The 27,872-nt window shown below is 36.6% G+C and overlaps 1 protein-coding gene across 1 annotated transcript; it reads left to right on the top strand.

The window, feature by feature from the left end:
- The first annotated feature begins 951 nt into the window (after window positions 1-951).
- LOC136249596 (cytochrome P450 4F6-like) lies at window positions 952-19,742 on the top strand. The gene is made up of 15 exons (XM_066041659.1): window positions 952-1,211; window positions 8,190-8,337; window positions 8,393-8,437; window positions 9,402-9,529; window positions 9,579-9,703; window positions 9,755-9,814; window positions 12,774-12,903; window positions 12,951-13,016; window positions 13,063-13,150; window positions 13,207-13,315; window positions 13,362-13,489; window positions 13,540-13,604; window positions 13,660-13,742; window positions 16,771-16,836; window positions 19,586-19,742. Exons 1-15 carry the CDS (start codon window positions 1,041-1,043, stop codon window positions 19,677-19,679), a joined length of 1,506 nt encoding a protein of 501 aa, XP_065897731.1. The 5' UTR covers window positions 952-1,040; the 3' UTR covers window positions 19,680-19,742.
- Window positions 19,743-27,872: the final 8,130 nt, after the last annotated feature.

Raw genomic sequence — 27,872 nt, 5'->3', positions numbered from 1 at the left:
TTGTTTTGCTATAGATGCATGTGAGTACCAATGTTGTAATCCTGTGATGAGTGGCAATTAAGTGATATGAGACTTTGACAAACAATTAAAATCATGGTAAACGTTATCCTATAGGGGTACTGAGTACTGGGAAAGCTTAAGGTTGCCGGTTCTTTTGTGGTGATGGGTGAGTATGTTACTTGTTAACTTTCTACATTAATTTTGAAAACAATTACAATATCAGGTGTGACATGGCTAACAGCTTCTTGTTCTGTTGCCGTCACGATGCATCTCGTAATAGCTAATATGCTTGTTCATTTAAGTCACCGCATGATGCAAGGTCCAAAGTGCCAGGTGGGATTATTTAAGAGGCTTAATGGCATGTGCATGCATGTGTGGCTACCTGAGTTTTGTGGTATAATGTATCAGTTTTTGTCAATAAATGTATTAATAGGAAGCAAAAATGCAGCCAGTTTTTATAATTTTGCTGTAACTAGCTACTACAACAAGATGAGGAGGAAACTGTTTAGCTGCAGTTAAGAGTTTGTATTCATATCACCTACATTCTTCACTGTTAAAATGTGACCATTAGCTAACCCATGTCCCATGTGCTATAATAACTGAAACGGAGAAGATGCACCACAACAACAACACGAGGCAATTGGTCAAATCACAATAGAAACTCAGTGTGAATCAGCCTTTCCTGGCCTAATTATATTATATGAGTATCTGTGACCTTAGCTTGGGACATTAACAATAATGCTTCAGTTGATAGGTGCTTGTGCCTTTTGGCATACTGCAGTAGCTATGTAAATACTGAGGTCAATGCTGCATATGGACTTATCTTTGTGTTCCCATCCCATTCCTGTTTGGTTATTTAGATGATCAAATAACTAAGTGGTGTACTTTGTTATGGCTGGAGACATTATAAGTATATTAGATTTAAGGCCAAGCATTACCCGGAAGAAAATTTCCGTAAATCCTAGCGTAAATCCTAATTAATAGCCTGAGAATAGATCATTCACTGTGGAAATAGAGAGACTCTCTGCCGTACTGGATTGATGGATATACTTTATTCGTTTGCTATTGGTTTTGTTGTTCTGCTACTGATCTTACTGTCACGTTTCACCGGAGTGATTGCTTCGTGGATCACGTGGTATAATGGAATTAGACATCTCAGTCGCTCGCTGCCGTCTCCTCCAAGACGATGGCTGTGGGGAAATTCACTCGAAGTGAGTGTTGTGTGTTTCAGTACATGACCGAGCACATAACTTGGGGGCGTAGCTTTTTACTGTGTAGTCTGGCGGCCGGTAGTCTCGCGGCGCCCGACCCTACTGAAAAGACTTTTAGGGTCGGGCGCCGCGAGACTAGGCGGCCGGCGCCACATTTGGACGCACTGCTTTAGAACTAACTTTACCAGTTAGGCACTGGAGTGTGAACACTGAAGTCAGAACCTGTACGAGGTGTTTATATCTGTGCATACTAGCTATAGCTAGATGCAATAGAATTGATGCTTAAACTTAATTGTTGTAGTTGTTCCTTGCCACAACCAACTGTAGGGTAGTACTGTTGTGTCTGAGGATTCACCTCACCTAAGTTATGGATTTGCTTCATTTTGCTTTCATCATAGTTTCTCTTACGAAGTGGCTATTTGTACAACACTGTTGTATGAATATTTTTTTACAGCAATCCTGCATCTGAGCATCAAAGATTTCATGCAGCAATTCAGATTTTCAAGTCTTTACATCAGATTTCTCCTCCTTATTTGCATAATATTTTTCAATTTTCAAAGGACATAACAACGGGTCATGTTAGCCGTAACATTAATTGACTTTTTCCCCAGAGTGTTTACCAACTATGGTAAAAAGAGCTTCTTTTATCAAAGGGCTGTCTTGTGGAACAATTTGTAGGCAAGTGTTTCTGAGGCTGCCACATTACCATCATTTTTAAAAATTTACCTCAATTCTTAATATTTTTTGTTGTTGTTTTGTTTTGTTTGTGCTGTATGTAATTATAGCTAGTTGAATTTTGTGTACTTTCGTAATATAAGCATAGTAGTTAACATTTTGTGTATAATATTTGTATGTATATGTGCAGGGAAATCAGTTTTACTGAGTGGATTCCCCATGTAAATATTACAATTACAATTACAATCATAACTATAGAACCAAACACACTAGTTGTATGAAGATAAACTTTTGGTAGACTCAAGTAATAGCCCAGGCCTCTATTTGAGACCAGGCGTTCATTTTCCAGAGGTGCTGGAACCCCCCTGGCTTATAATCGAGACAGGTGTTTAATCAAATGTGGCTTTTATACAACGAAATACGGTATCTATATATTAATTCTCTAACGCCCACGCACAAGTTTTTCGAGCACTGATCTGTCATTCTTGGTTGGATTCCGATTGGATCGATACCATTCAATTCTAGAATTTGAGACAAATCTTTTGATCCAGGATTGGTGGCGATTTGTTAAACTACGGGAAATACCCTTTAAATCACCGTAACTACCCGAGGGAGACATGAATTCGTCCAAAACTTTCTGGAGACACTTATTGTGTTACCAGCCTTTCCCATCCCAGCCTACACTAGACGTTTCTCTCTCCTGTGGACAACAGAACGGGAAATATAAAAATCGAGGCCATATAAAATTAACGCGTTACTCCCAACACTGCATATCAGTAATTACTGGCTGTCCAGTATAAAAAATAAAATAAAAAATCACGAACTGTGACACGAAAACGGAGGATTACACGAAAATGGAGGATTACCAGCAACACCGCTGCAAGGTAGAAGGAAACAGTTAAAAAGGAGAGTTTCGTAGTGGGTGTGGCAAGTTAGAGAATGATGGTCACTCCAATCAGGCTGCCTAACAGACTACATAAGGAATACTAGCCTAAAAGACACACTCTGCATCCTGCAGGATGACTTTATTGTGAGTGAGGTTAAGTTTCAACTACTCTAATAGAACATACATCTACCTTACCAAGCGACGAATCGTGGACAAGATCATGAAGTTGCTATTGTAGTCTTCAATGTGTAGGGGACACATTTTCACTCCTTGGTTAACTCTACAGGGACAGCTGAAACTTCCAGAAGCTCTATTAGTTTAACTACCCTAATAGAACATCCATCGCAATGCAACAAACAATTTGTTAAAATGACGAAATCATTTTTACAGTGTACTCTAATAGAACACATACTACCTCTAATTGGGCAACTGCTCTTCTTATGAAGGATTCACCTGGGCTATGCTGATATTTTAATTCTGAGAGCAACTATAATAAGCAACTCTTCTCTATCCAAATGCACATGCTGGTTTTGACCTTCTCGCTCAGTACAGCCGATTAACTTGAATACCCATACTCTATACTGCACTGCATACACACTTTGTCATGTAATAAGTAAACAACACAACAATATTATGACTAGGATGTAGAAATGGAACTCCAATTCAGTTACTCTAACAACGCAATCTAACTAAATATAAACCACTGTATGTAAAACGCAAGTTGAATTGGTCATTGTGGTGATGCACCAACTATTGATCCTCATACCACACTCACTCACACTTTGTTAGTTCATGCAACATTATCATCCAAATGAAGTAGAGTACATCCCAATTGTGGCATTTGTCTGCCACTCAAAAGCTAATCTCTTTTGTGTATGTGCATGGTTACTGGTACACATCTTGATACCCACCTTCATGAGGACAGGTGTGCAGAAACTCTAGTGCATAAGGCCAACCTACATTACATAAACTATGACATCAGTTACTCTTTGTTGATGCACACACAATTGAAGAAATTATGTGTGCACATTAGTAGCTATGCGTAATCATGTCTTTGTTGGTATGTGATGATGTGCACATAATTATTGTCTTAGTATCACGTGCATTTTGCGCGGGTACACCTAGTATTAATTAATACTAAGCCACTTGGGTGAAGAAGAAACCAAAGCTGAACCTGACCCTAACCCAAACCTTATGTTAATCATAATGATGTTCACTGTCTGTATTAAGTTTTTGGCAACCCTATGAACCCACTGTTAATGGCTTTAAGTGTTTCCCTTGCTGTTGCTTCTTTATATTTGAGTTTAGAGCCTTCTGAGGTATGAAGGTACTATAAGTAATCACTTGAGCAGTTTGAGTGTATGTAGATGTGTATGATACAACTATTTTCCAATCATTTTAAGCCTTCTTACACTTGTTTATGTAGTCAACACATGGTATCACTGTTTTTCTTGCTGTTTTCTATGCTTACCATTACAGTAATCACCACCCGAATTTGATTAAACGTTGGGCATCAGTCGGACTAATACAAAATAAATACCCGGTCTCAAATATAGTCCCTATTTGTTTACAGGCTGGGTCACAAATGCTGGGAAGGAAATAATAGCCCAGGCTTTTGTACAAGAAAATATGGTAGGCTAACATTTTTAATTTAAAAATGAAGTAGGGATCTATACAATAAAAGTAGTGAACAAGATGGTATTACAGCATAGCTCGGTGGGAAATGTCTACTTTGGCATTGAACAAAATAGCTGTTATAGCTGTGCCAAAGTAGGGACTTTCCCACCGAGTTATGTTGTAATACCATCATTCATCTTTGTTTCACTACTTTTATTGCATAGATCCCTACTTCATTTTTAAATTTAAAATACTAGTTTTTGTTGTAGCACAGCTAGCTACAGTGTAACCTGTGACTGTTCTATTAGAATATCATACATGGCTGTTGTATTAGAGTATCTTGAGTCAGCCAAGGGTTATACAGCTAGCTAGACCAATAAGGGGTGAGGTAATCTCGTTTACTGTTAAGTAAATAGCTAGACTGTTAAGAGGTGTAGTCTCCGTACTTTATTGCTATTAGTCAATCTAGATCTTTATTTGATGTGTGTGGTGGCAAACGTATTGTGAACAGAATTCCAATCATGAAGTTGCTGATATCTAGTTAGTATACCACTTTAGTAGCACTGGGACTGCATGAAGCGTTTCTGAAATCCAGCTCTGAAATAATTCTGTAGCATCTAAATATGCTGCTGAAAGAAAGTGTTGATACAGAAAATTAACTCCTCAATATGGTTTCGTTGGATGAAGAAGAAGACAAGCAACCTAATTGAAGATAAAAGAAGCGGCAATGCGCAGAGGGCCTACATTTGTCAGAACCCCAAAAGGCACATCCCACTGGTGAGTTTGTTATTGTAACGTAAGATGGTATCCGTATGCTGCTTTGTTTGACCTCTAGCCTTGCGACTGTGATCAGGAAGTGAGGCAGTGAGACTAAAATTCAAGTTTTGGCGATTTTAAAATAACTCTATATCTGTAGTGTTTGTTATATTTAAATCTGCATTGTATATTATATGGACTAGTACTATTTTGTAAAGGTGAGTTCGTCGTGTAAGATGTTTCTAGGATGATTTTCAAAAAGGGATTTTGGGTGGCACACTAAATTTTTTGGGGTGATCACTACTTAAACAGTAGTACCATACCATTTGATTCTTATTAACTGATCACATCTATAAGGTATGGGGTAGCAGCATCGTGTAGTGGTAAAACTGTAGCTTGGTGTAGGTCCTGCATTCAATCCTCAAAAATGTTGCAATTTTTTTTTTGTTTGAGATCTTTTTTATTTAAGTTTTTTTAAAAATTTTGTGACTACCTTATGAATAACAACAGCCACAGAATTATTTATTTATTTATATTTATTTATTAAGATTTTACCAACACAAGTGCTGAAGGTCTGTAGGACTCCTGGTCCTACTGCAAGTATGTTTGAAAAGGTGGAGAAAGGAGAAAAATCCATGACTGGACCTGGGCAGTCTTGAACCTGCAGCCATCTTATTAACACTCGAACGCTTACAGGAGCCTGCCAGGTGGTCAGGATGTCTTTTCCTTGTCAATTTCAAGTATATGTATCCATAAGAACCTTTGAGAGAGTGACTTTATTATTTCAAAGTACCCCAAGTGGAACCAAGTGGACATTACTTTATTTATTATGGTTTAATTGAACGGAAAATGCTTGTAGCTATTTTTCAACATCTCTAATGTAAATGTGTCATTGTTTTGCAATATGCATCATGATGCATGCTCTTGGACTGGTCCCACTCCAGCTCTACTGAAGATTCTACAGACTACTTTGGCTTAAAGTCTACCTGTACAAAATTAATGTATGTACCAATAGTGCCTCGCTATTCTCAAACCATAATATATATGTAGTGAAGAGGATTAGATATACTGGGATACTTTGTACATCAGTTATCTGATTTGCTGTATGAATTTTACCACAATTTGCTTGTTCTCCACAAGTATAAATTTAGAGATCTAGAGTCAATGGCAGACAGGAATTTTAGCTACAGGTCAAGTTATGCATACATTATGAGTACTTTAATAGTATGTAGTTGGACTGAAAATAGCAGTCAAAATAAACTGCAAGGGCGTAGGAACTTGCCTTGCTAGTCCAGGTTTGACCGGACTATACATGTTAAGAATTTTGCAATACATTGTGATATATCTGAGCAGTCAATACAGTACTCTAATAGAACAGTCAGTCATAAATACTGCATTGGAATTTCAGAATTAATTTTGTAAAATTTTCCCTGGGAGGCATGCCACCAGAGACCCAAACCTCCCTACAGGGGTGTAGCCAGGATTTTTTGAAGGAGGGTTCCAACAGCAGTAGTGAGTTACTAGAAGCAGGGATGCGGCTGAGAGACTTTCAATATTTTGATGAATCAAAACTCAAACAAATTGCTATATTTTATGCAAAAGTATATTAATTATAAGTGCCCCTGGGATACTATATAAAGTTACCTAGTGGAAACAGACAGCATAACACATGGAGACGCATATAGCTAGTAATCTGTAAGTGATAGTTAACTCACTCAGGGGCGGTGGAGCAGGCCAAAGAGTGAGGGGGCCAGGCCAGCTGTAAGTGAAGACCAAAAAAAAGCTAAATATATACCTGCTAACAATAGCTGCCTTCCACCCTCCTTATTTATAACTACACATACGTAGCTAAGTAGCTCGATCTTTTCTTGCAAACACTGCTTCTCTGAATACTGTGACTGCTCTATTAGAGTATTTTGATCTTTTCTTGCAAACACTGTCCCATAAAAGTGGGGGGCCATGACTCCCCTGGCCCTCCGTCTCCACCGCCTATGAATTCACTGGTATAGGAACCATAAATCCACTGATACAAATATCATAACCAGTGCTTGAAATAAGCAGACAAAAATGCTAGGACATAGCACCTAAACTAAACTATTTTTGATCAGACATTTGTAAAACTTGTTCAGAGATTGAATACTTTTACCATGAAAAATTATTATATTAAATCTGATACACATTTGTCTGAGTAAATTTTATACCAATTTTGGTTGGACATGATGTCCGACCAAAATAGAACATGTTCAGACAAACATCAGATGTCCGACCATTATTTCAAGCACTGCATAACTTACAATCAAAACATTATAACTATACAAATATGTGTAACATGAATTCATTTTGCGTACACAAGTGATAAATTACTGGAGTTCTAGCTATATCTTTAAACACTGCACACAAAGCTACAGCAGCATAAGGTCATGCTCAATTTTGCATTTAATGTTAGAATGTCTGAAAAACTTCATAATTTGGTAGATATGGATATTTACATGCATGTTCTATTAGAGTATACCTGACTGCTCTATTAGAGTATATTGATCTTTCTAACAAGTTTTGAAGAGGGCTTATGTTATCTCTGTAAATCCTTCACTGAGAGATGAATGCTTTATCGATTGTTGTGCTGTGCCATTACTCACTCATTTTGTCCTGCCACACTAAAGGGTGTTTTAGGGTCCTGCTTGCAGAAGTCTAAATTTTACAGGGGGGGGGGGGGGGGGGGGGGTGGTTCCTGAACCCTTTAGAATCCCCCCCTCCCTACGCCCCTGCCCTAGAAGGTTTATGTTTCAGACTTTGGAGTGTGGTGCAGTAACTTGTAGTCTTCCTAGAGCTGGACCAGATACAAAATAACTTTATACAACCCCTGTGGTTGGTAACTACAACCACAAGAGTGTATCTATATAGTATAGGCTAATTTTATAACTGATTGGCTAGTATGGAGGTCAGAAAACTTACTCTGTAAAATTCTATTAGTGACATGTTACTGTACTTAGAAATGACGCATTTAAGTGCTATCAATGTGATTAACTAAATGTTAACTTTCACAGTTTGATTTCTCTATGAAGTCACTGCAGTACATACAGGATTATCATGTGAAATATCCTAAATGGTGTGTGTACTGGATTGGACCATTCATCCCTATGGTGTTTACAGCTGACCTTGAAACTGTCGGAGTACTCTTACAGCAATCAGGAGGTACGCATATGTGTGTGACTGTGTGTCCATGTTTTAATATTACTACATTTAATAGAGGCACCAAAACCGAGAGGTTATGATTGTATGCACAAATGGACTGGTAGGTTGATATGTGTACTGTATATGAATGCTGTATATTATGTGTCTATCAATACTACATGTACAGTAGCTATAGCCTTTTGGTCCACTCTGTCTTTTATTAACACGATAAGCTATTAGAAGTAGTTATCATTCACAATTGAAGAGGTAGTACAAAGCATTTGATGGAAACATAATTGTTTGTGAGTATACACAGTGCATTAACTGATTTAACAAACGATTAATAGTTTATCATTCGTGATCTGATATTATGTGACCAGAGATCTGCAAAAACCTGGCATAATGGTGCAAGCCTAAATTTTCAGTAAAAGCCACTGATTGGAATGGGTAAAAATTTTAAAAAATCTGTAAAATTTGTAAACACTTGAAGAAAGGGTCTAATGATAAAAACCTGGATATCATCTTATTCGTCTACTCAAGGGAAGTTTGAAAGTTTTTGGTTCGTTTCAGTAGACTAAAGGATATGTGAGTTATGGGCATTTGTTTATGTCATGTCGAAGCGATTGTACGTGATCTTTTTTTCTTTACTGATTCGTCTCTGTATGTAGTGAAGAAAAGCGATAGAAGGAAAAACTTACCCAGTAATGGACTCCCCTATTCATGGCAAATACGTTGGTGCAAGTTGCAACTCTGTACTTTATTACGTTTGTAAGTTACAACCATTTTTGTAGTGTACAGATCGATCTTTCTGTTGTTGCTACTTTGTAGGATTGTAAATACAAAAGTTGTTGGCATACAAGGCTGAAACTTGGCCAGAGCATACACTTGGCTAAGTAGATTATAAATATTATTCAATAAGAAAAATGCATCATTATCACAGATCCAGTCTTATGTTTGTATGTGGGATCAAGCTTGATGGGTTGTGTAACACTCTTAATAAAGAATATAAAATGCACTTTGGTAGAATGAAGCACATCATGGAAAACAAAGCACAAATATTTTGAAGTTAAATACATTAATTTCAGGTTTGGGTTTAGTGACCAGTTGTGGAGAGAGGTGGAGAAGACATCGTAAAATGCTCACTCCAGCTTTTCACTTTGACATACTCAAACAGTACATACCAGTATACAATGAAGTGTCCCACAAGTTGCTGGTGTGTTAATATACTGTGTAGAGTCAGTGTGTATAGTGTGAACCAATAGGAGATATGGAGTGGATTAGCTGATAGTGGAGAGTCAGTGGAGATCACTGAGTATTTGAACTTGTATACACTAGATGTGTTGTTGAGATGTATTTACTCTATTAATAGTAACTGTCTAGAGGAGAGGTTAGTGTGAAGATGTAAATGAACTAACAAGTGTATAGTGTGTACCCATAGGGAGGTGCCATATCTTGTGGCTACCAAAGAACTATCACGGCTTCTTTTAGAACGAGTATAGTAAGTGAAATAATAATAAACTGCATTTATGTTTGATGCACATGCACGATTTGTTTGTTGAGGAATGTGATTTGGTAAATTTCTGCCATACCCACCAAAGTAAAATTTGGACCAGCAAGAAAGTTGAAAGGTATTTGGGAAGTCAGAATCTTGAGAAACTGTTGAATATGGAAAAAATATCAAACCAGGTGGTGACTTAATGGCTTAATGGACTAAAGATATCACATGAGGTTGACATGTGCCTTATGGCATATCATACAGTACGATAGTAACTGTATAGTAGGGACCACAAAGGAGCAGGCGTGGCCCACAAAATAAAATCACCCAAAAACCAGCCTCAATTTTCCCTGACGACGATGAGGCAGTATTGGTGAGGTAAAACTAAGTCCAAACAAGCTTTCAGATCGACCCGAAACGCTTTCAACAAGTTGCTACGGAATTTTAAAAAAAATTTATTCGATGGAATTTTCTACTGACTGACTGAGTAAGTAAGTAACTGACTGACTGACTGATTCCTTCAGACAAGCTTAACTCGATAACGGCTAAGGCTATGGGCTTGATTTTTTCACTGTTCGACTTCGCTTCGGCCCGATAGGTGCCTTTTGGCATACCACAGTATGTACAATGCATTCTTCATGGACTTACCAGTGTCCTCCTTTGTGTTCCATTCATCTTTGCTGACAGGGAAAGGTGTTGATTTGGCGCGAGCACATGATGCCCTTCGAAACAAAAATCGTTTGTATTTTTCATAGTGGCTATTTTGATTGCAAAGGTGCTTTTCGAACAGTTCTTGATTCATATTGCTGTGTAACAGGTTGAACAAAGCTGACTGCGAAGCGTAATGGATACTTCACTTTTCAGACGATAATTAATAAAATTAGGGCGCGGCACCATTTCTTTTGTTATGCATAGATTGTAGAGGTGCTTCCGGAAAAGTTCTTGATTCGTATAGCTGACAACCAAGTGTAATGGATATTTCACTTTTCAGACGATAATTGATATAGCTGGGATGCGGCGCCATTTCAGATGCGGTATGTGTGGGTTCACCAGTCATAATAAAATTATTTACAAAAAAGTTAACAAACAAGTACACGAAAAAATTTGAGAATTTTCAACTAGAGTAGGGACCATAGCACATCGATAAAAAGTACTGAAACAAGTTGTAGTAGTCCATGATAGCAAAACAATAAGTGTTATATCCCTACTGTGCTCAAGATACCATAACGGAAATGAACAGTACGGATATAACACTTCTTATTGTTTTACTATCATGGACTACTACAACTTGTTTCAGTACTTTTTATCGATGTGCTATGGTCCCTACTCTAGTTGAAAATTCCAAATTTTTTTGTGTACTTGTCTAAGGAGATATGATACATCCATATCATAGTATGGATGCTATTCTAGGGGTCTGGGTAACTCTGGGGGAATTATATGCTTAGAGAAAATTTCAAACTCTGCAATATTCTCTTCCTGATCATGTTGTAGAAACTGACAATATTAGCACTTTTAAATCTTACCTAAATTTAGCTGGTAGCTGATCATGTACTTTATACTCATTATTGAGGTCTTGTACATCACAATAATAATAGAGTAATAAAGCATTTTACTGCATATGCTGAGTCAGGAACTAATAAGCATTGAAGTAAACTAGCTACTTGCAATTATTGATAAATGTTACTAATGTGACTGTTCTGTTAGAGTGGCTAACTACTCTGTAACGTATCTTGATCTTTTGTTAGAAAGATGCGGGGAAGGGGAGTTGCCCCCTTTCCACAATGAAACCAGGCTCAGCAGTAATTTTTGTACCATACTGTGAGCAGATTAGATGTAGAAATGCTTTACGTACTGTTCTCTGTAGCTGTGTACAGAGCATAACTGAAAACTGGTTACTTGACAGTAATTGGTATTTAGTGACATGCACTTCATCGTACATTGTTAATATGTTGGTTGTATTGGCAATATTAATTCTTAGATAGGAAGATACACACGAATGGCTACATTTATGATTGCTGCTAAGGCTTCAACTTTGGCATGTTAGAAACGTTTTTTTGTAGTTCACTCACTTTGTCACATAAACATAACCAGGATGGCTGAGGTAAAGCCAAAGCTAAGGTGTTGATATCTAGCTATGCATTAAAATCTATGTGGGATCTATCTGGGTTTTATTCCAAGCTGTTGAGGTCATGAACATTGTGTCAGTAAGGATAAACTCCTACCAGTGTGTTTAGTATTTGGTACTGCCAAGGTCTAACTGCCATAACATGTGACCGAATCTACAAGAACCCCACATGTTAGTGCATTTTTTGAACTCCTTTCTTTATTTAGTTAGCCAAAAGAATGGTCAACCAAAGAGTTTCAGCTCTAGAAGCCAAGAACTTTTGATGTTACAGTACTACAAAGTAGCAACAACAGAAAAATGAATTTGTACTGTGACAATACAGAAAATAAACTACAGGCGTGTAATCAAACTGTCATAACTTACAAATGCATTCCTTTACCAAATGCAACTTACACCATCAGGTTCTTCATGAACAGGCAAATCTATTACTGGTAACTTTTGTCATCCAGGCCATTCCTACAACCAGGACAAAGGCAAAAATGTGATAAACTAAATGCTTGTCCAATGTGAGGCAGACCAATACTCATATCTTCCATCTCCTTGAGAGTACTGACACAAAATAAGATTTTAGAATTTGTCTAGCTTTGGGGATCACGATGCTACCAAGGTTTTAGCCATTATCACCTTCCTTCATTGTAAAACAAGCTCTCAAAATTTACGGATTGTTTTAAAAATTTTCATACCCATTGCATTTATTGCATTCTACTGTAAAATTAGGCTTGCACTAACATGTCGGATTCTTGCAGATCCGGTCACATATTATACTCCCTATTTACCTTTGATATACATGGCTTTAGGTGAGCCATCTATCATTACTTTTTTATTAACTATGCACAGTAATCCACTTCTTGCATTTGACTGGATATATTTTGCTACTGCTGCTGGGCACAAATTTCTCCATAATTGTAATTTAGTTCATAAATTCTCAGAAGAAGTTATCTTACAGAGAAGAGATGAATTGTTGAAGGTAATATTATTATCGTAATATCTTATATGTCAAAATGTGACTGGTAGACTCCACTAGGATCACAGCCAACTAGAAAGTATCAAGATTTTCTGGACATTTTATTATCTGCAAGGGTATAGTAAATATGTTAGTATAACTAAAATTACTTTGTGCGTAAAGGATGAAAATGGTGAGGGGTTAACAGACACAGAGATCAGAGAAGAAGTGGACACTTTTATGTTTGGTGGTCATGACACTACTGCAGTAGGTTTGTGTGTGGATTCATGTGTTGTTATGCCATATATGGCAATGTGCTACTATCAGCTTTAGGTTGGATCCTGTACTGTCTAGCCATGTACAAAGAACACCAGGAAGAGTGTAGGAAGGAGATAAGAGAAGTGTTAGCTGGCAGGGACTCTGATGACATCACATGGTGAGTATCACTCTGTTATATTATTATTTGATGTGTACACTGTTAGGGAAGACCTTACTAAACTCAATTATACTACAATGTGTATTAAGGAAACATTGAGGTTGTACCCAATTGTCCCAATTACCAGCAAATTATCTGAAGGGTTTGTAGGAAATGGACAAAGAATTCCTAAAGGCAAGTTAAGGTTGATGTTTGCTCACTTATGTTGACCAATATCATCTTAGGAACATGGATAAATATTGGTATCTACACTGTACACCATGATCCATTAGTCTGGGATGATCCTGAGGTGAGTAGTTCTTTCATGCACAAGTGTTGTGTGTTGTATCATTGTGTGTTAACAGAGATTTGACCCAACAAGGTTTAGTGCTGAGAATATGAAAAATATGGATCCTTTTGCATTCCTCACATTTTCTGCTGGACCAAGGTATGTATGTGTCATAGGTATCCACAATGTGTCTGTGTACATATATGCATAGTGGTGTATCAACTGTAGGCACATGTCCAAAGCTAGTCACTCACCAATTCGCAGATTTATTGTCGCCTATAAGCAGGGATGAAAGTTTAATTGGGGTGTAACTAATCACTGGACTGGACTACTGGACTGGACTGGACTGGACTACTGGACTGACATATTTTTGGTTTTTACACATTCTGAGTTTGGTTTTATTGAGTCTTGCTAGCTAAGGGTCTTCAGAAAAGTTGCAGTCTGCTACTAAAATGATGAGTGTGAGGAGTGGAGTGACTTCTAGTGATTTTCACTACTTATGTTCTTCTACAATACATATACCTATAGACCATGTGCACGCTAAGGCGTGGCACTTTATTACATCATCAAAATAATGCATCCGCCATTTATTGAGGGCGAAAAACATACGCATTGTATGCATACGAAATTTCTTTAATGCTAATATGAAGGAATCGTGCTAAAAGAGTAGCGCTGGTATAAAGTAAGTTACTGGGTAAAAGTATATAACATATTTGCTGCATGGCGAGTTATTCCGCCTAGGGAAGATTTTTGCAATAGAACACTTGATACTTTTGCCCTCACTTTTCTCGTAAACTATCGCGAAACTTGAAGCCGTAGCAACCTTTTTCTGGTTTTTGCTAGACCACGCCTTGGCATGCACAAGGTCTATACTCCTTATCAGTATGCTGCAGAGAATGTGCTAGTTATGGTTAACCAACGATGAAGTCTTGGAGCTGAAATAGTAGCAATGCTAATAAATTTGGTCACATATTATAGTATGCCAACCAGCACGGTTAAGAACTAATCATGATAGCAGAAAAAACCCTACAGTTGTGTATATTGCATGTAGGAGCGAATTTAGCTACAATAGATTGTTTTAGGAAGGATAAGTTGTGTCTGAGCTAGGACACAGTGTATGATAGGTAGCACAAATATAGTAGAATGATTTTTGGTTAGCTATTGCTATATATTACAATCTCCAAAACACAATACTAAGTATATAAATGCTGTAGAGCATAACAAGTAGTGAGAAGTCAGTTTTTGCTTATTCCACTCCTCACACTCATTTTAGTAGCAGACTGAAGGCCGTTAGCTAGCAAGACACAATAAAACCTACCTCAGAATGTGTAAAAACCAAAAATATGTTAATCCAGTAGTCCAGTCCAGTGATTAGTTATACCCGTTTAATTGTCTAAATTTGCTGACTAGGCTACATAAAGAACTGCTAAAATTATTGTCTGATAAAAGTCCATACTGGCTGTGGCCTGCCAGAACAGTGGGTGTGGATATATGCCACAGCTATTCAAACTTGGTACATGTGATCTATGCGCCTCCAGTGCTATGAATTGGTACTACAATCTGTGGGCAAGAATTGCTGCTTTGCTCATTATCATGGATTTAAAATATTGAAATTCATCAAAAGTTGTGAGGCGGTGGTAGGGGCAGGGGTCCAAACCCCTTTTTGGAAGAGCCTTAATATTACTTGATGAGCTGCTGCCAAGTTTTTCTTTAATCAGTACATCAAAATCAGTTTATCAGTCAAGTAAGTACTCATTGCAAACAATAACTAGTGACAAAACACCTTTCTTCACTGCAAAATCACTTGAAGCTGCTACCCCAGCATCTTCATACGAAATAAGTTCCTCTAAAATTAATTCTCATTTCGATGTTTTTAAAGCTATTGCAGTTAGTTACTTATAAAGATTTCAGTTGCATTTCTAAATGCCAATTTAGAAGATTTAACAGTGGACATTGATTATTTGAAATGAATTCTTTACTGCTAGATAGCTAGATTGAATTTGCAATTACCATGTTCCAGAGTGAAAACCCCCTTTTAAGAACCATCCTTCAGAAGTCAGACACTTAAATTGCAGAACAATTTCCAGTGCTTGGATATGTATGTTTCAGTTCTAGCCATTGTGTTACTCAGCCAAGTGTTTAATGTTTGGATGTTACTGATACCAACCAATAAATTTCCTAATTCTGGCAGTTTCTTCATGACATAGAAATGAACCTAAGTCATGCTGGCTTATTATTTTAAGCCTTGTAACTTACCATCCGGTCAGATGTAGTAACCAGCATTCGTAAATTTACATATTTTAGGGAACTGCGCAACAAAGTGGTGCAGGACTTACAGTTCTTTATGTTATTACTTGCATGTGAGCCTGTACACTTTCGTAATAACTTGCAAATGCTTTATATCCAATGTAGGAGGTTAACAAGAGCATATTTCTGATATTTTGTCCAATTTATATACAGATTGGGTATTGTACTAGCAAGGCATCCACTAGCTAACTTTTATGTTCACGGTGTTTTTAACACTGGCATAGAGTGTGTTACAGTAATAATATATCGGTGCCATTTCAGATGCGGTATGCATTTGTTCACCAGTCATAATTTACAAAAAAAAAGTTAACAAACAAGTACACGAAAAAAATTGGAATTTTCATCTAGAGTAGTGACCATAGTACATTGATAAAAGTACTGAAACAAGTTGGGGTAGTTCATGATATTAAATCACAGTAAAACAATAAGAAGTGTTATATCCCTACTGTGCTCAAGATACCATAACGGAAATGCACAGTAGGGATATAACACTTCTTATTGTTTTACTGTTATTTAATATCATGGACTACTCCAACTTGTTTCAGTACTTTTTATCGATGTGCTATGGTCCCTACTCTAGTTGAAAATTCCAAATTTTTTCGTTTACTTGTTATGTGTGTAGATAAACTAGGTGATTTTTGAAATTGGTTTGTATCTCATCCAACAGAGCTTATAGTTGGCCAATTACAGGGAACTGGAAATTGCAGGGAAAATCAATTGGGCTTTTGTCAACAAAATAGTAAATCAATTAATAAAAAATGGGGTCAAGAGTCCCCTTAATCCTACAAAAAGTAACTATAGTTATGTGTTGTCATTGTATGTCCACGTTGTGTACATGTACATGCTTTGAGTTAGTGTGTTTCTGTTTTGTCACTTTTAGGAATTGTATTGGTCAACGTTTTGCCATGCAAGAGCTCAAAGTTACGGTTGCACATATTGTGAACAGGTTAGTTATGTCACCAAACTATAGTGATGTTTTTTTATTACTATAAATTTTTATCTGATTTTGTTTATTATAATATAATAAAGGAGAAATCAGCACAACTAGGGATGCCATGATAGTCGTGATGTATGACATATCATGACATGACATAGCATGTTATGGCCCATTCATGTTGTAACATAGAAATAGCACACAAATTCGTCTTCGTACAAATTGAATATTGGGACCAAAAATTATGCGTACTATACTCTTGAAAATATTGTTGTTTTGTGTAAAATTCACCGATGGTAAATATGTTTTGCTATTTATAAGTGAGGCACTCGCCAACAGCCAGCCAAAGACTGACTGTGGGCGTGCTCCTGTTCCGCCAGCTGTGGGCAAAGGCCTGGTTTACTGAAATTGTTTTTGTAAAACCGTGTGTGTGTGTGTGTGTGTGTGTGTGTGTGTGTGTGTGTGTGTGTGTGTGTGTGTGTGTGTGTGTGTGTGTGTGTGTGTGTGTGTGTGTGTGTGTGTGTGTGTGTGTGTGTGTATCTATCTATCTATCTACCTATCTATGTTTGTCTGTACGCACCCACATGAGCAAATCCTTTTAGTGGTAAAAGCAGTCAGCCTATGAAATTAAACACTAAATGAAGCCCACATTAAACTTGAGCATAGGCAAGGTTTGCACTGAGGTGGTTTCTTTTCATTGGTTTGAAATACGCGTGTAGCAACTCTGCAAACTTTGTGAACTACCTGTGCTTCCTTAACAATGCATAGCGACATAATTAGAGAATTACAAAATAATTCAGTAATTATGATTAAAATATATTTCCAGCGCCTGGTTTTTAGAAGTAGCACAACATCAACTTGTTTTTCCAGAGCAAGTTATGTCGTGACATATATCATACAGTACAGTAGTATCATACAGTACAGTAGTACTGTATATTAGGGATCAGGGAGGTTAGCATCTTTTCACAGAAGAATATTGACCAGAAATCAATCTCACAATACCTTGGCAGTATTGGTTGGGCAGAAGTCAAGCTTAAAAGTATCTCCAGATTGGCCAAAAATGCTTCAGAGAAATTGCTATGGAATTTTTAATAAAATTTATTCAGTGGAATTTTCAGCTGACTGACTGACTGACTGACTGACTAATGCCTTCAGATAAGCATAACTCGATAACGGCTAAGGCTACGGGCTTGATTTTTCACTGTTTGATGTTGCTTCAGCCCGACAGGTGCCTTTTGACATACCGCAGTACATGTATTGACAACAGTAGCTGGACGGTCTGACAGAGTTTGTCAATTGAAACGCTTCGCATGTACAGTTGATTGCACATGAGTTTGAATATTGCGTATAATTCCGTTTCGTTTACAGGTGTAAAGTAAGTAAGTGTTACAGAACATTTGTTATTCTTTCTTTTATGAATTTGAGCTTGTTTAGTGCTGTTTTTGACTGTGTAGCCCTTGTAGGCAGGCCAGACATAATTCACGCACTGTGCAATGTTCAAACACACATGCAATCGACTGTAATGGATTTCCACTAGTGATGTGCAATTAATCGATTATATTGATTGTCATGATATATTAATTTTTATATTGTAATTGTGATGAAAAATTTAATATCATTATATCGTGATATATGATGGTATAGCAATTTCATCAGAAAATGATGTTCAAGACAGTATTAATTTCTTTATAACAGACTTACTTGCAGAGGAAAGTGCATGTTAGGGACTATTTTACATGGTTTATACTCAAATACTAGCAATTTATTACCATGACTTCATGCAATTTGTATATCATGATAGTTTATCATATCATGATAAAAGAAGAGAGTAATAATCGTGTTAGGCAATATACAAAATTTGCCATATCACACAACAATAATTTCCACATTTGTTTGCGCATTACCACAAATATGCTGTCCAATTAGCTTTGTATGGCTGCCCTTAATTGGTTCAGCGCCACTTTAATTAGACAGAACACACAACATGCATGCTGGTAAGAAGTCCATTATATACGCATTCAAGGGCAAAGTTATAACAAAATTTTTTTTCAGGAGGTGGGAGGTTGCACTTTGAAAGGATGCAGCCAGACTTTTTGTAATGTAAGAGTAAACTTTTTGAAAAATTAGGTCCTCTGAAATTGAACCTGAGAGTACTTCTTGACTTAGCAGTTTATTATTTGTTTGACTGTTGTATCGGGGCGACTCCTCTATTGAGGTATCTTGGTCTTTATATTGTTGCAAGCAACTATAAGATGTTGTAGAATATAGCACAAATATTGTTCATGCTCAATGGTGGCTAGAGGTACTTTTAGGGAGGCTAAGCCCCACCATATCCCAGATGGGGGAGAGGCTACAGCTCTCTTTTCTGCTGTCCCTGTATGCACTTCACTTGTATTGTATTAGTATTGCATAGAGAGAGCATGCATTTGTGCCTCAAACTTGCATGAACCATGTTTATGATAGAGTTTAAAATTCAGACTTGGTTTTATAATAATTCATTGCTCTTTGCTCAAAATGTCATCCCACACGTGGTAATACAATAATACTAGTAAGTACAGCTGGTATGGTGGATAGAAGACTTTTAAAATAACTATCAAGCACACACATGCAATGATTAGATATTCTATAGCATTCTACTATCATACAATATTTTAATTATATAAAGTGAATTTCTTAGTATATAGTGTGTGAAAACAATTAATAATGAAATACATTGTGGATAAATGAGTAGTAGCCATGCATAGCATTCTTATTGATACAGGTTTCTGCTAGAGATGGACACAACTCACACAGTGGAGCCACACTTCCATGCAATGTTGAAATCAACAACTGGAATCAAGTTGAAGTTACTATGACAAAAATGTATAACTAATGCATGTCATTACCATGGTAAAGTTATATAGCATTTTTGTATTTAACTTGTTGACAGTTTTACTGTGCATGGCACTGGTTTGGCATGTGGCACAATTTACTTTTAGCCTCTTTAAAGATAATCTGACTGTTGTTATTCATTGAATAAGTAATGACACCAATGAAAAAGATCATAACACAGCAGCAGCAACAGTAGCAACAGTAGAAAATGTTACATACAAGAAACTGTTAATTAGGTTACACTGCGTGAAGTGCAGCATTGCACAGAAGAAATGCAAAGCTTAGCTGCATGCTATTAGTTTGACCTTTCAAGTCATAAGATATTTTTAGCTTATTGCAACAGATAACATAAACATTGCATTGCTTAAAAATTGTATGGTAGGCACTCCAGCTCAATTTTTAAATTTTGGAAAATGAGTTTTTTTTTAATGTGCTAAAAGGATAGCGAATTGATTGACAATCTCAGAAATATATGTAGTAAATAAGCAATTTGTAAGGGTGTATCTGTTCACTGGACTGGACTGGACTACTGGACTCACATGAAGTTTGTTCAACACCTCTCCCAACCACTAAAAGTGATTAGCTATTATAATGAATACCAGACACTCAGGGTTCTCATTGCATTTTAGAGGCATATACAGCCATACAGCTGTAGTCTAGTTCATTTAATGGTATGATAAGTTCATATTTAACAGTTTAAATTATTCTTTTTCACAAAGATGCAGCCTTACCTGCCTGTTAGATTGTGTGTGCGTGCGTGCGTGGGTGTGTGACACATGTGCATGCGCATTCTCTGGCTAACTGAGGCAGGTGTAAAACTGACTGAATTTTATGTCAATGTGTGCTATTTTGCAAAAGAAGATTAGAGAAGACAGATAGATGCATTATGTAGCAGCGCTTGTGTCATTGCTAGCAGTAGGCGAATTACTTTTGATAAGAAACTACATTGAGGTTTAATGTAGTTTTTTGTGTGGATAATGTGCAAGTTTTATATGTCTTCTGTGTAAGTTTTATGTCTTGTGGTGAATGCATGGTGTTCATTTGTAAAATACTTCTGTGGTTAAATTTGGCTGTAAAAGGCAAGAAAACAAAAAGTTTGAGTCCAGTACTCCATTGAATGGATACTCCCCTTTTCAACCTGATTTCCATTACTTTGTATGTCATAGGCAGCTCCAGGATTTTTGGTGACTGGTTTCTAATCAAGAGCATAGCTAAATTTTTGGTGAATACCAAAAAAAAGAAGGTAACTTCCCACACTAACTGTATAATACCGCTGATAAAGTACGTATTTATAGCTACATAGCTTGCTACACTGCTGCTCTGAATACTGCTTTATTAGAGTGATTGACTGCTCTATTAGAGTAACTCTATCTGAATGTAACTGGTTTCCGGAAACCTCAGAAACCCCCCTGGAGCCGCCCCTGTATGTATACCACAAACTTAGGGTTCTCAAAGTCTTGTTTGCATATTTAGAGGCACATAGCTGCAGCTTTTAGTATAGTCTATTTAATGGTAGAGTGATGAGTTCATAATGAGTAGCTTGATCTCTGTGCAGCCTTACCTGTCTGTTATATAGTTCACAGACTACTAAAAGGTGTTGGTGATACTATGCTATAATGCATGTCAGTGTGTGCAATTTGGCTAGAGAAGACAGGCATGTACAGATGCATTAGTATTATTAATATAGTCCACAGTGCTTGTATCATTGCTAGAAGTAGGCAAATCATTTTTGATACTGAGCTTTTATTATAGCTTTATTGGATACTGTGCAAGTTATCTTGTGGTGATTAGTGTTGTTTTCTACAACTTAGGAGTTGTGGTTTCAATTAATATAACTGTAATAATCCAAGTGGGTTCAATTATATGCATTTTATTCACTGTATGACAGCGTCTATTCTCTGTAGCAGACATTTTTGAACATCTACCATCTATAGTTAACTCTTGCTACCGTTTATCTGAGTTTTTGCTGACTTTCTAAACCTACAAGCCAGTGATCAAGAGCCACCTCCAGCCACAATTTCACCAGCTGTGATACTTATCAACCAGATTTTGTTATTCATAATACTGCCACAGATTCAACTACCTTACTTGAGTTGACCTGTCCATTGGCACTATGTTCAGGTTATGTAAACAGAGTATCAGCAACTGTTTGCAGAATTGGACCGCTTGAAGGTTTGCAACTACTGGCAACACTCTCAAAGTCAGTATTTTGGGCCACTATCACCATTTCTGTTAACTATTTATGTGAGATGGAGAAAAGTGGTACAATCATGATAGATATTGAAGTATAAACACACATTTCTGTGTTAAGAACTTATGGAACCTGTTAATTGTATACACCAGGATTAGTCTAGTTCCTTATGGTTTTGATCGTGATTTACTGGACCAAAGCACCAAATTTGGTACAATGACTTAGGGTATACAGAGTGATTTCAGAAGGGGTGCCACCACGAACTTGCCCTACACCCCTTTGTATGACAGTTATATGTTGGATAATCCGCGAAATTAAAACCTATTATATTTATCCTATTGAATAAGTTGTTTTTTCCTTAACACATTCCCAATTTCAATAAATCCTTTTTGTGAGTGAGCAGTCCATAACATCCCATAATCAGTTTCATTGAAATATTATGGCTCTGTATAAAGATACATAGCTTAAACAAAAATATACCACTTTGACACCTCAGATCAAAGAAAATCACAGGGTTATATATCACATATTTACCTGACCACAGGGCAATATCTAGATATTGCCCTGTGGTTAGGGCAATATCATGATATAGCCCTGACCACAACTGCCTTTGATGCTGAGGCAGCTACAAAGCATCAGTTCCCTTTGATTATTTATATAGAGATGCTTAAAGTTTTGCATTGTGGGTTTGAATTAGAGCTGCTTAAAATTTTGCATTATGGGTTTGAATTAAACATGTTGATTTAGTCAGGGGCATTGTTGTGAAGTAAAAAGAAATGATTGAGTCAGCATTGCATAGTTCAGTTACTAAGCATCACTAAATAATCATTTTTGCAATGTGGGGATTGTTTTTCTACGGAGTACATTTCAACTGCACGAAAAGATGCCTCAAACATTCACAACCTATATGTCTAAGTGTTTATTTTAGCACCTTAGGTTACTTTATTTATCCACAAAGTGGTTATTTGGTTTAAAATGGTATCACTACAACCAGTGAAACCCACGATCATTTCTTTTTTGTGCCCACAATTTAAACCCACAATCGATTTTTGCAAACCTCTGTATAAAAGTAATGTGGTGAATGCAGGTTTGTCTTCCTTCACCTATTAGGTGAGCATGCCAGAGTGGTATATATTACTTATACCATGGCCACTCTGGATTTGCCTGATATATATGCCCGCGCCCTCGGGCTTGGGCATATATATATCAGGCAAATCCCTTGTGGCCATGGTATAACTATTAAATATACATTTAGCGAAAATTAAAATCGCTATATTTTGAACACGGTTATTCATGAAGAACTTTCAAATAATTAGCCTGTTACTTATTTTCCATTGAAAGCCATGTACATGTTTCCACTACAATGGCTAAGTTCTGCACACAGAGCACCACTTGTTTTACCAAATACACCTCCTTGGTTCCAGAATTACACTATATTTTACACATTTCTATTTCCTAACAAAATGCACTTTAGCTAGGATTCTAAGATCTTTTTGTGCACTTTTGGAAAAAAGCATGAAACTTGCCACATAGTTTGCTTGTTTAAAAGTTAGTTTTTTAAATAGAGAGCCACATCACCTCTAATTTGACCTTTGGTGACCTTGCACCCAATTTAATGCCTAAAATTAGTCAGATTTTCACCTATACACAATTCAGTATACACTATAGCTTAGTTTAAACTTAATACTCTTGCTCTAAAGAGAACATTAACATTTCCATAGCTTGCACTAAGTTATAAGAGCAAAAGTAGCCCTATTTCTACTCATAATATAGTATACTTATACATACTACAGATTGCATTTCTGAAATTATTATTAGAGCCCGAGTTAGATATGTGGTATTATTCACACCTATGCATGGCTACCTGTACTAGGAGACCACTTCTGTATACATTCAAGAGATGTACAGTAACATCTGTACATCATATAGTAAAACACTTCTTGTCCAAATCACATTGCTAAAACGGTGATAATGCCTATGGGATACCCAGTGCACTCAAATATGCAATATTTTAGATATCACCCTTCTCCTTAACTTCAACTGTAATCTATGTATATACAATGTTGTCACAGTGACACTACCACATTCTATGTGCACCCGTAATTGTTGCTGTATAGTATGTCAAGGATTATGTTGGCGTGTCATGATTTGGTAGCACAAGGAGCTGTCATGCAGCCCTATTGACAGTACACAGTTACTACATATTGAATCCAAATAAGAAAACTTGCACTATAAATTTCTGCATTATTTTTAAGATATGTAAGTCACATCATGCACATGTTTTGGTTTTAAACCTGCATGCACCATGACTGGTAGCAATAGGGTATATGAGCAATGTATCAATTTTACATGCACCTAGTTGGGTCTGTAGAGTATACATACATTTTCCTCCATATGCACTGGATTATAACTTAGCTATCACCCATCATATATTACAAAATGCAGTAAGACAATACCCTGTAAACATGTAAAAATGGCATTGAGAAAAGGATCATGCTATGCTACAATACCGTAAAAATTGTAGACACTCGGAGAGGTTGCTTATGTTGAACAATTGCAGTGAAACTTCTATAATTCCGATGTGCATGCAATTGGGGCAGAAAAATTGTGTGAGGATGTCAAATTATCAATGTAATACTGTATCACACATACAAAGTTTTCTTTGTGCAGCAGTTTACAGATTGCCATTCTGTATGAGTTAGACATGTAGGATTCAAGAGATTTCATTATGGTAGCTTTGATAATCAACATAAGGAAAAAGATTTTTAGTTGCACTAAATAATTGCATTTCTATAGGGTTGTGTGACATATTTTCCAGTGATATGTGTATAATATTATCTGAGCCTATGTTTGTGAGTACGTACATGTAAACATTTGCAAATCAGAAATTCTACAATTGCAAGCTAGCAAAGCAACTGTCTCAGCTATGTTGATTCAGTTAAAAATTAGAATCCAGAAGGTTTAATCAAAATGATTATAAAACAGTAAAATTGTGCCAAAATTCATGCACACAAATTAAACCTCACACATAAACCTGCTATCAGGAGAGATATGTACCCCATAATACTGTTTTTTTTACTGATCTATTAGAAATGTAAACATATTCTGTGCATATTTCAAGCTTGTGCATGGAAGGGAAAAACTGTGGTTCATGATTGGTCACTGTAACTTTAGAACAGAGTATACGCTACATACAGACTTTCTGTAAAAACAGTTTAATATTCTTTGGGACAATAGCTTCAATTTGAAACCAATTTTGTGGATTGATTTAGTGACAGAAATGATAGTGTTTGAATGTTAAATTCCTGTAAAGGTTACTGAAGGTCAAAGGGTCTGTATTGAAAAATAATCTTTGTCATATGCAAAACTTTTTGTAAGTTCATGTTTTTAACCAATTAAGAGATGCGTTTTTAAGGCTTAGAACCAGCTAACCATTATTCAAATTCCAAGAGGTGACAAAATCAGCTAATAGTGAGTCCATTGCAATGCTAATGATTTTTAAAATCTACACAGATTCTCTGATTAAGTATCCCTCCAGAGCTGTGTAACCTCCAGCTGGTATTGTTCCATATTGTTAATGTTTGCTCTATATATAGCTGTTACAGTACACATAATTGCAGGATTAAAAGCATTGTAACACTTACATTCAGCACTCTTCATCAAGTAGCAACTTACATGGTATGCACTGTAGAGTTTTGTAAATCATTTGAAATCTGTGCTTTAAACATAACATTTAATCTAGAAAATTGTATTTCCTGAACATAATAGCGCTAATAGAAGACCGGCTACAGGCCCGTAGGCAGGGGGGGTTCTGAAGAACCCCCTCTTGAAGAAAAAGGTCCACAATTTCAGCACAATTTGAGTGAAAAGGTCCACAATTTCAGTAAAAAAATGTTCACTATTTCAGTATTAAAGACCAACAATTCAGTAGCAAAAGTTTAACCTAAAGGTTTAGTGCCTGAAATGTCACCAAATTCTGGCAGCCTTTTCAGTCTGTATTTTCAAATTTTTTCCTAATGGAACATACCTCCAGACTCCCAAGCTACACTACACAAAAGGTCCACCTTTTCATCTAAAGAACCTACCCAGATAAAATTCTGACTATGGCCCAGAGCTAATTAATACCCCTGTATGTACACATTCAGCTTATTAATAGCTAACGTATAACCATGATCAACAACTGTATAAGATTAAAGTAGATTAAAGCCAAAGATTTTTCCAATCATTGCTCTCTGAAACCTTGTTAATTCTATAAGGTTGACCTTGTTTGCCCCCAAGGGATAAAATATCCAGTAAACAGATGTTCTGTGTACAGTGATTGGCCAAAGTAGTGGAAATATAGACATGGTTTTCAGGGGCGGATCCAGGAGCTGGCAAAGGGAGGGGCACACGTTGTAGGTGGTTGGGGAGAGCCAGATTCTCTTTCTCTTGTTAGTTGCTGCATTTTTGAAGCAGAAAATAATCACCTCTTAGTAGTGTCAGGTCATGCACTGTTGATTTTTGCCATTTGGCCTTTGAAGATGGTTGTCGAAGTCTTAGACAGTTTAAAAGGCTATGAATGTCTTGAACAACAGCAACATGATAATTATTTTAGAGGCGTTTAGTATGGGGGTGACAATTTCACCGCTAGTTTGACGCTTTGGTTTCAGGTAAATTTGTAATAAATGCTATATAGTAAAATGTGTATATTTTCATGAGTTATAAATTGATCTTGGTCTTTATCAAAAGAAATATGGCTCCTCCACAAGGTGGGGGGGTGGGGCATCCCGAAATTCCCCATTCTGGATCTGCCATTGGTTTTTGATAGAAAATTAATAAGAAGCTAGTATTGTGAAATATCCTCAAAACTAGCTATATTTAAATTTTAGTGATTTTAATTTTTGCTTAACTTATTTTTTGTGTAAGCCATGTATCTTTAGAGAGCCATGAAACTATATTGGAATGTCATGGAGTGCTCACTCACAAATAGGAATTATTAAACTTAAGATATGTGTTTAGAAAAACATAAGTTATTCAATATAGTAAATATGATGGGTTTTAATTTCGCAGATTGTTGAAAATAGCTGTCGCACAAAGGGGTGCAGGGTGAGTTCATGGTGGTACCCCTTCTAAAATCACTTTGTACATCCTAAGGAATGACTGTACCAAGTTTTGAACTTTGGTCCGGTAAATCACGATGTTGCCTAAAATTTGACATATGAGACTAGACTATAGATACACTAGTGTCAATAGTGAAAGTTTTGGTGGAAATAATTTACATGCAACCGGTGTCATTAAAATTGCAGGAGGTTTTCAAACTACTACTAATCTGACAACATTTGATATGCAAAACAATAATGTCACTGATGAAGCAACAGATGATATTGCAGTTGTTTTATCTCATAATACTAATCTACAAAGGTTATATTGGTGGCTTGCATGCAGCAGGTGCAATTAAGATTGCAAAAGTTTTGCAGAATAATACAACCTTGACAATATTTAGTATGGATCACAATGATATTAGTGATGAAGCAGCAGCTGAAATTAAAGCTATTTTATCTCATAATTCAAAACTGCAAAGACTCACTCTATATAGGCAGCATTTACTATGTGATATTTCTTCATTATATTCAAGTTCCATTAGCTTTTCAAGTAATTCACAAAGCCCTGCTATACTTACAACATTTGGTTTGGAAGAAAATTTTAATAATGAAATGCTGATTGACACTGCAACTGCTTTATATCATAAGGTACAACACAATGATGTTGGTAGAGATGATTTACAAGCAGCAGATGGTGTTGTGATAGTAAGAACTTTACAAAATACGTCAATTTTTACAACATTTATTATGTTAAACCAAAACATTGGTGATGAAGCAGCAAATCAACTTGCAATGACTCTATCTCTCAATACCAAACTACAAATAGTAGCATTAGATGGAAATAATTTACAAACTGCAAATGATGTTAGGAATTTAAGAAGTTTGAAAAGTACTAAAACTTTGTG

Source organism: Dysidea avara, chromosome 3, assembly GCF_963678975.1.
Source record: "Dysidea avara chromosome 3, odDysAvar1.4, whole genome shotgun sequence".
NCBI lineage: Eukaryota > Metazoa > Porifera > Demospongiae > Dictyoceratida > Dysideidae > Dysidea > Dysidea avara.
This window is presented reverse-complemented; position numbering and strand designations above follow the sequence as displayed.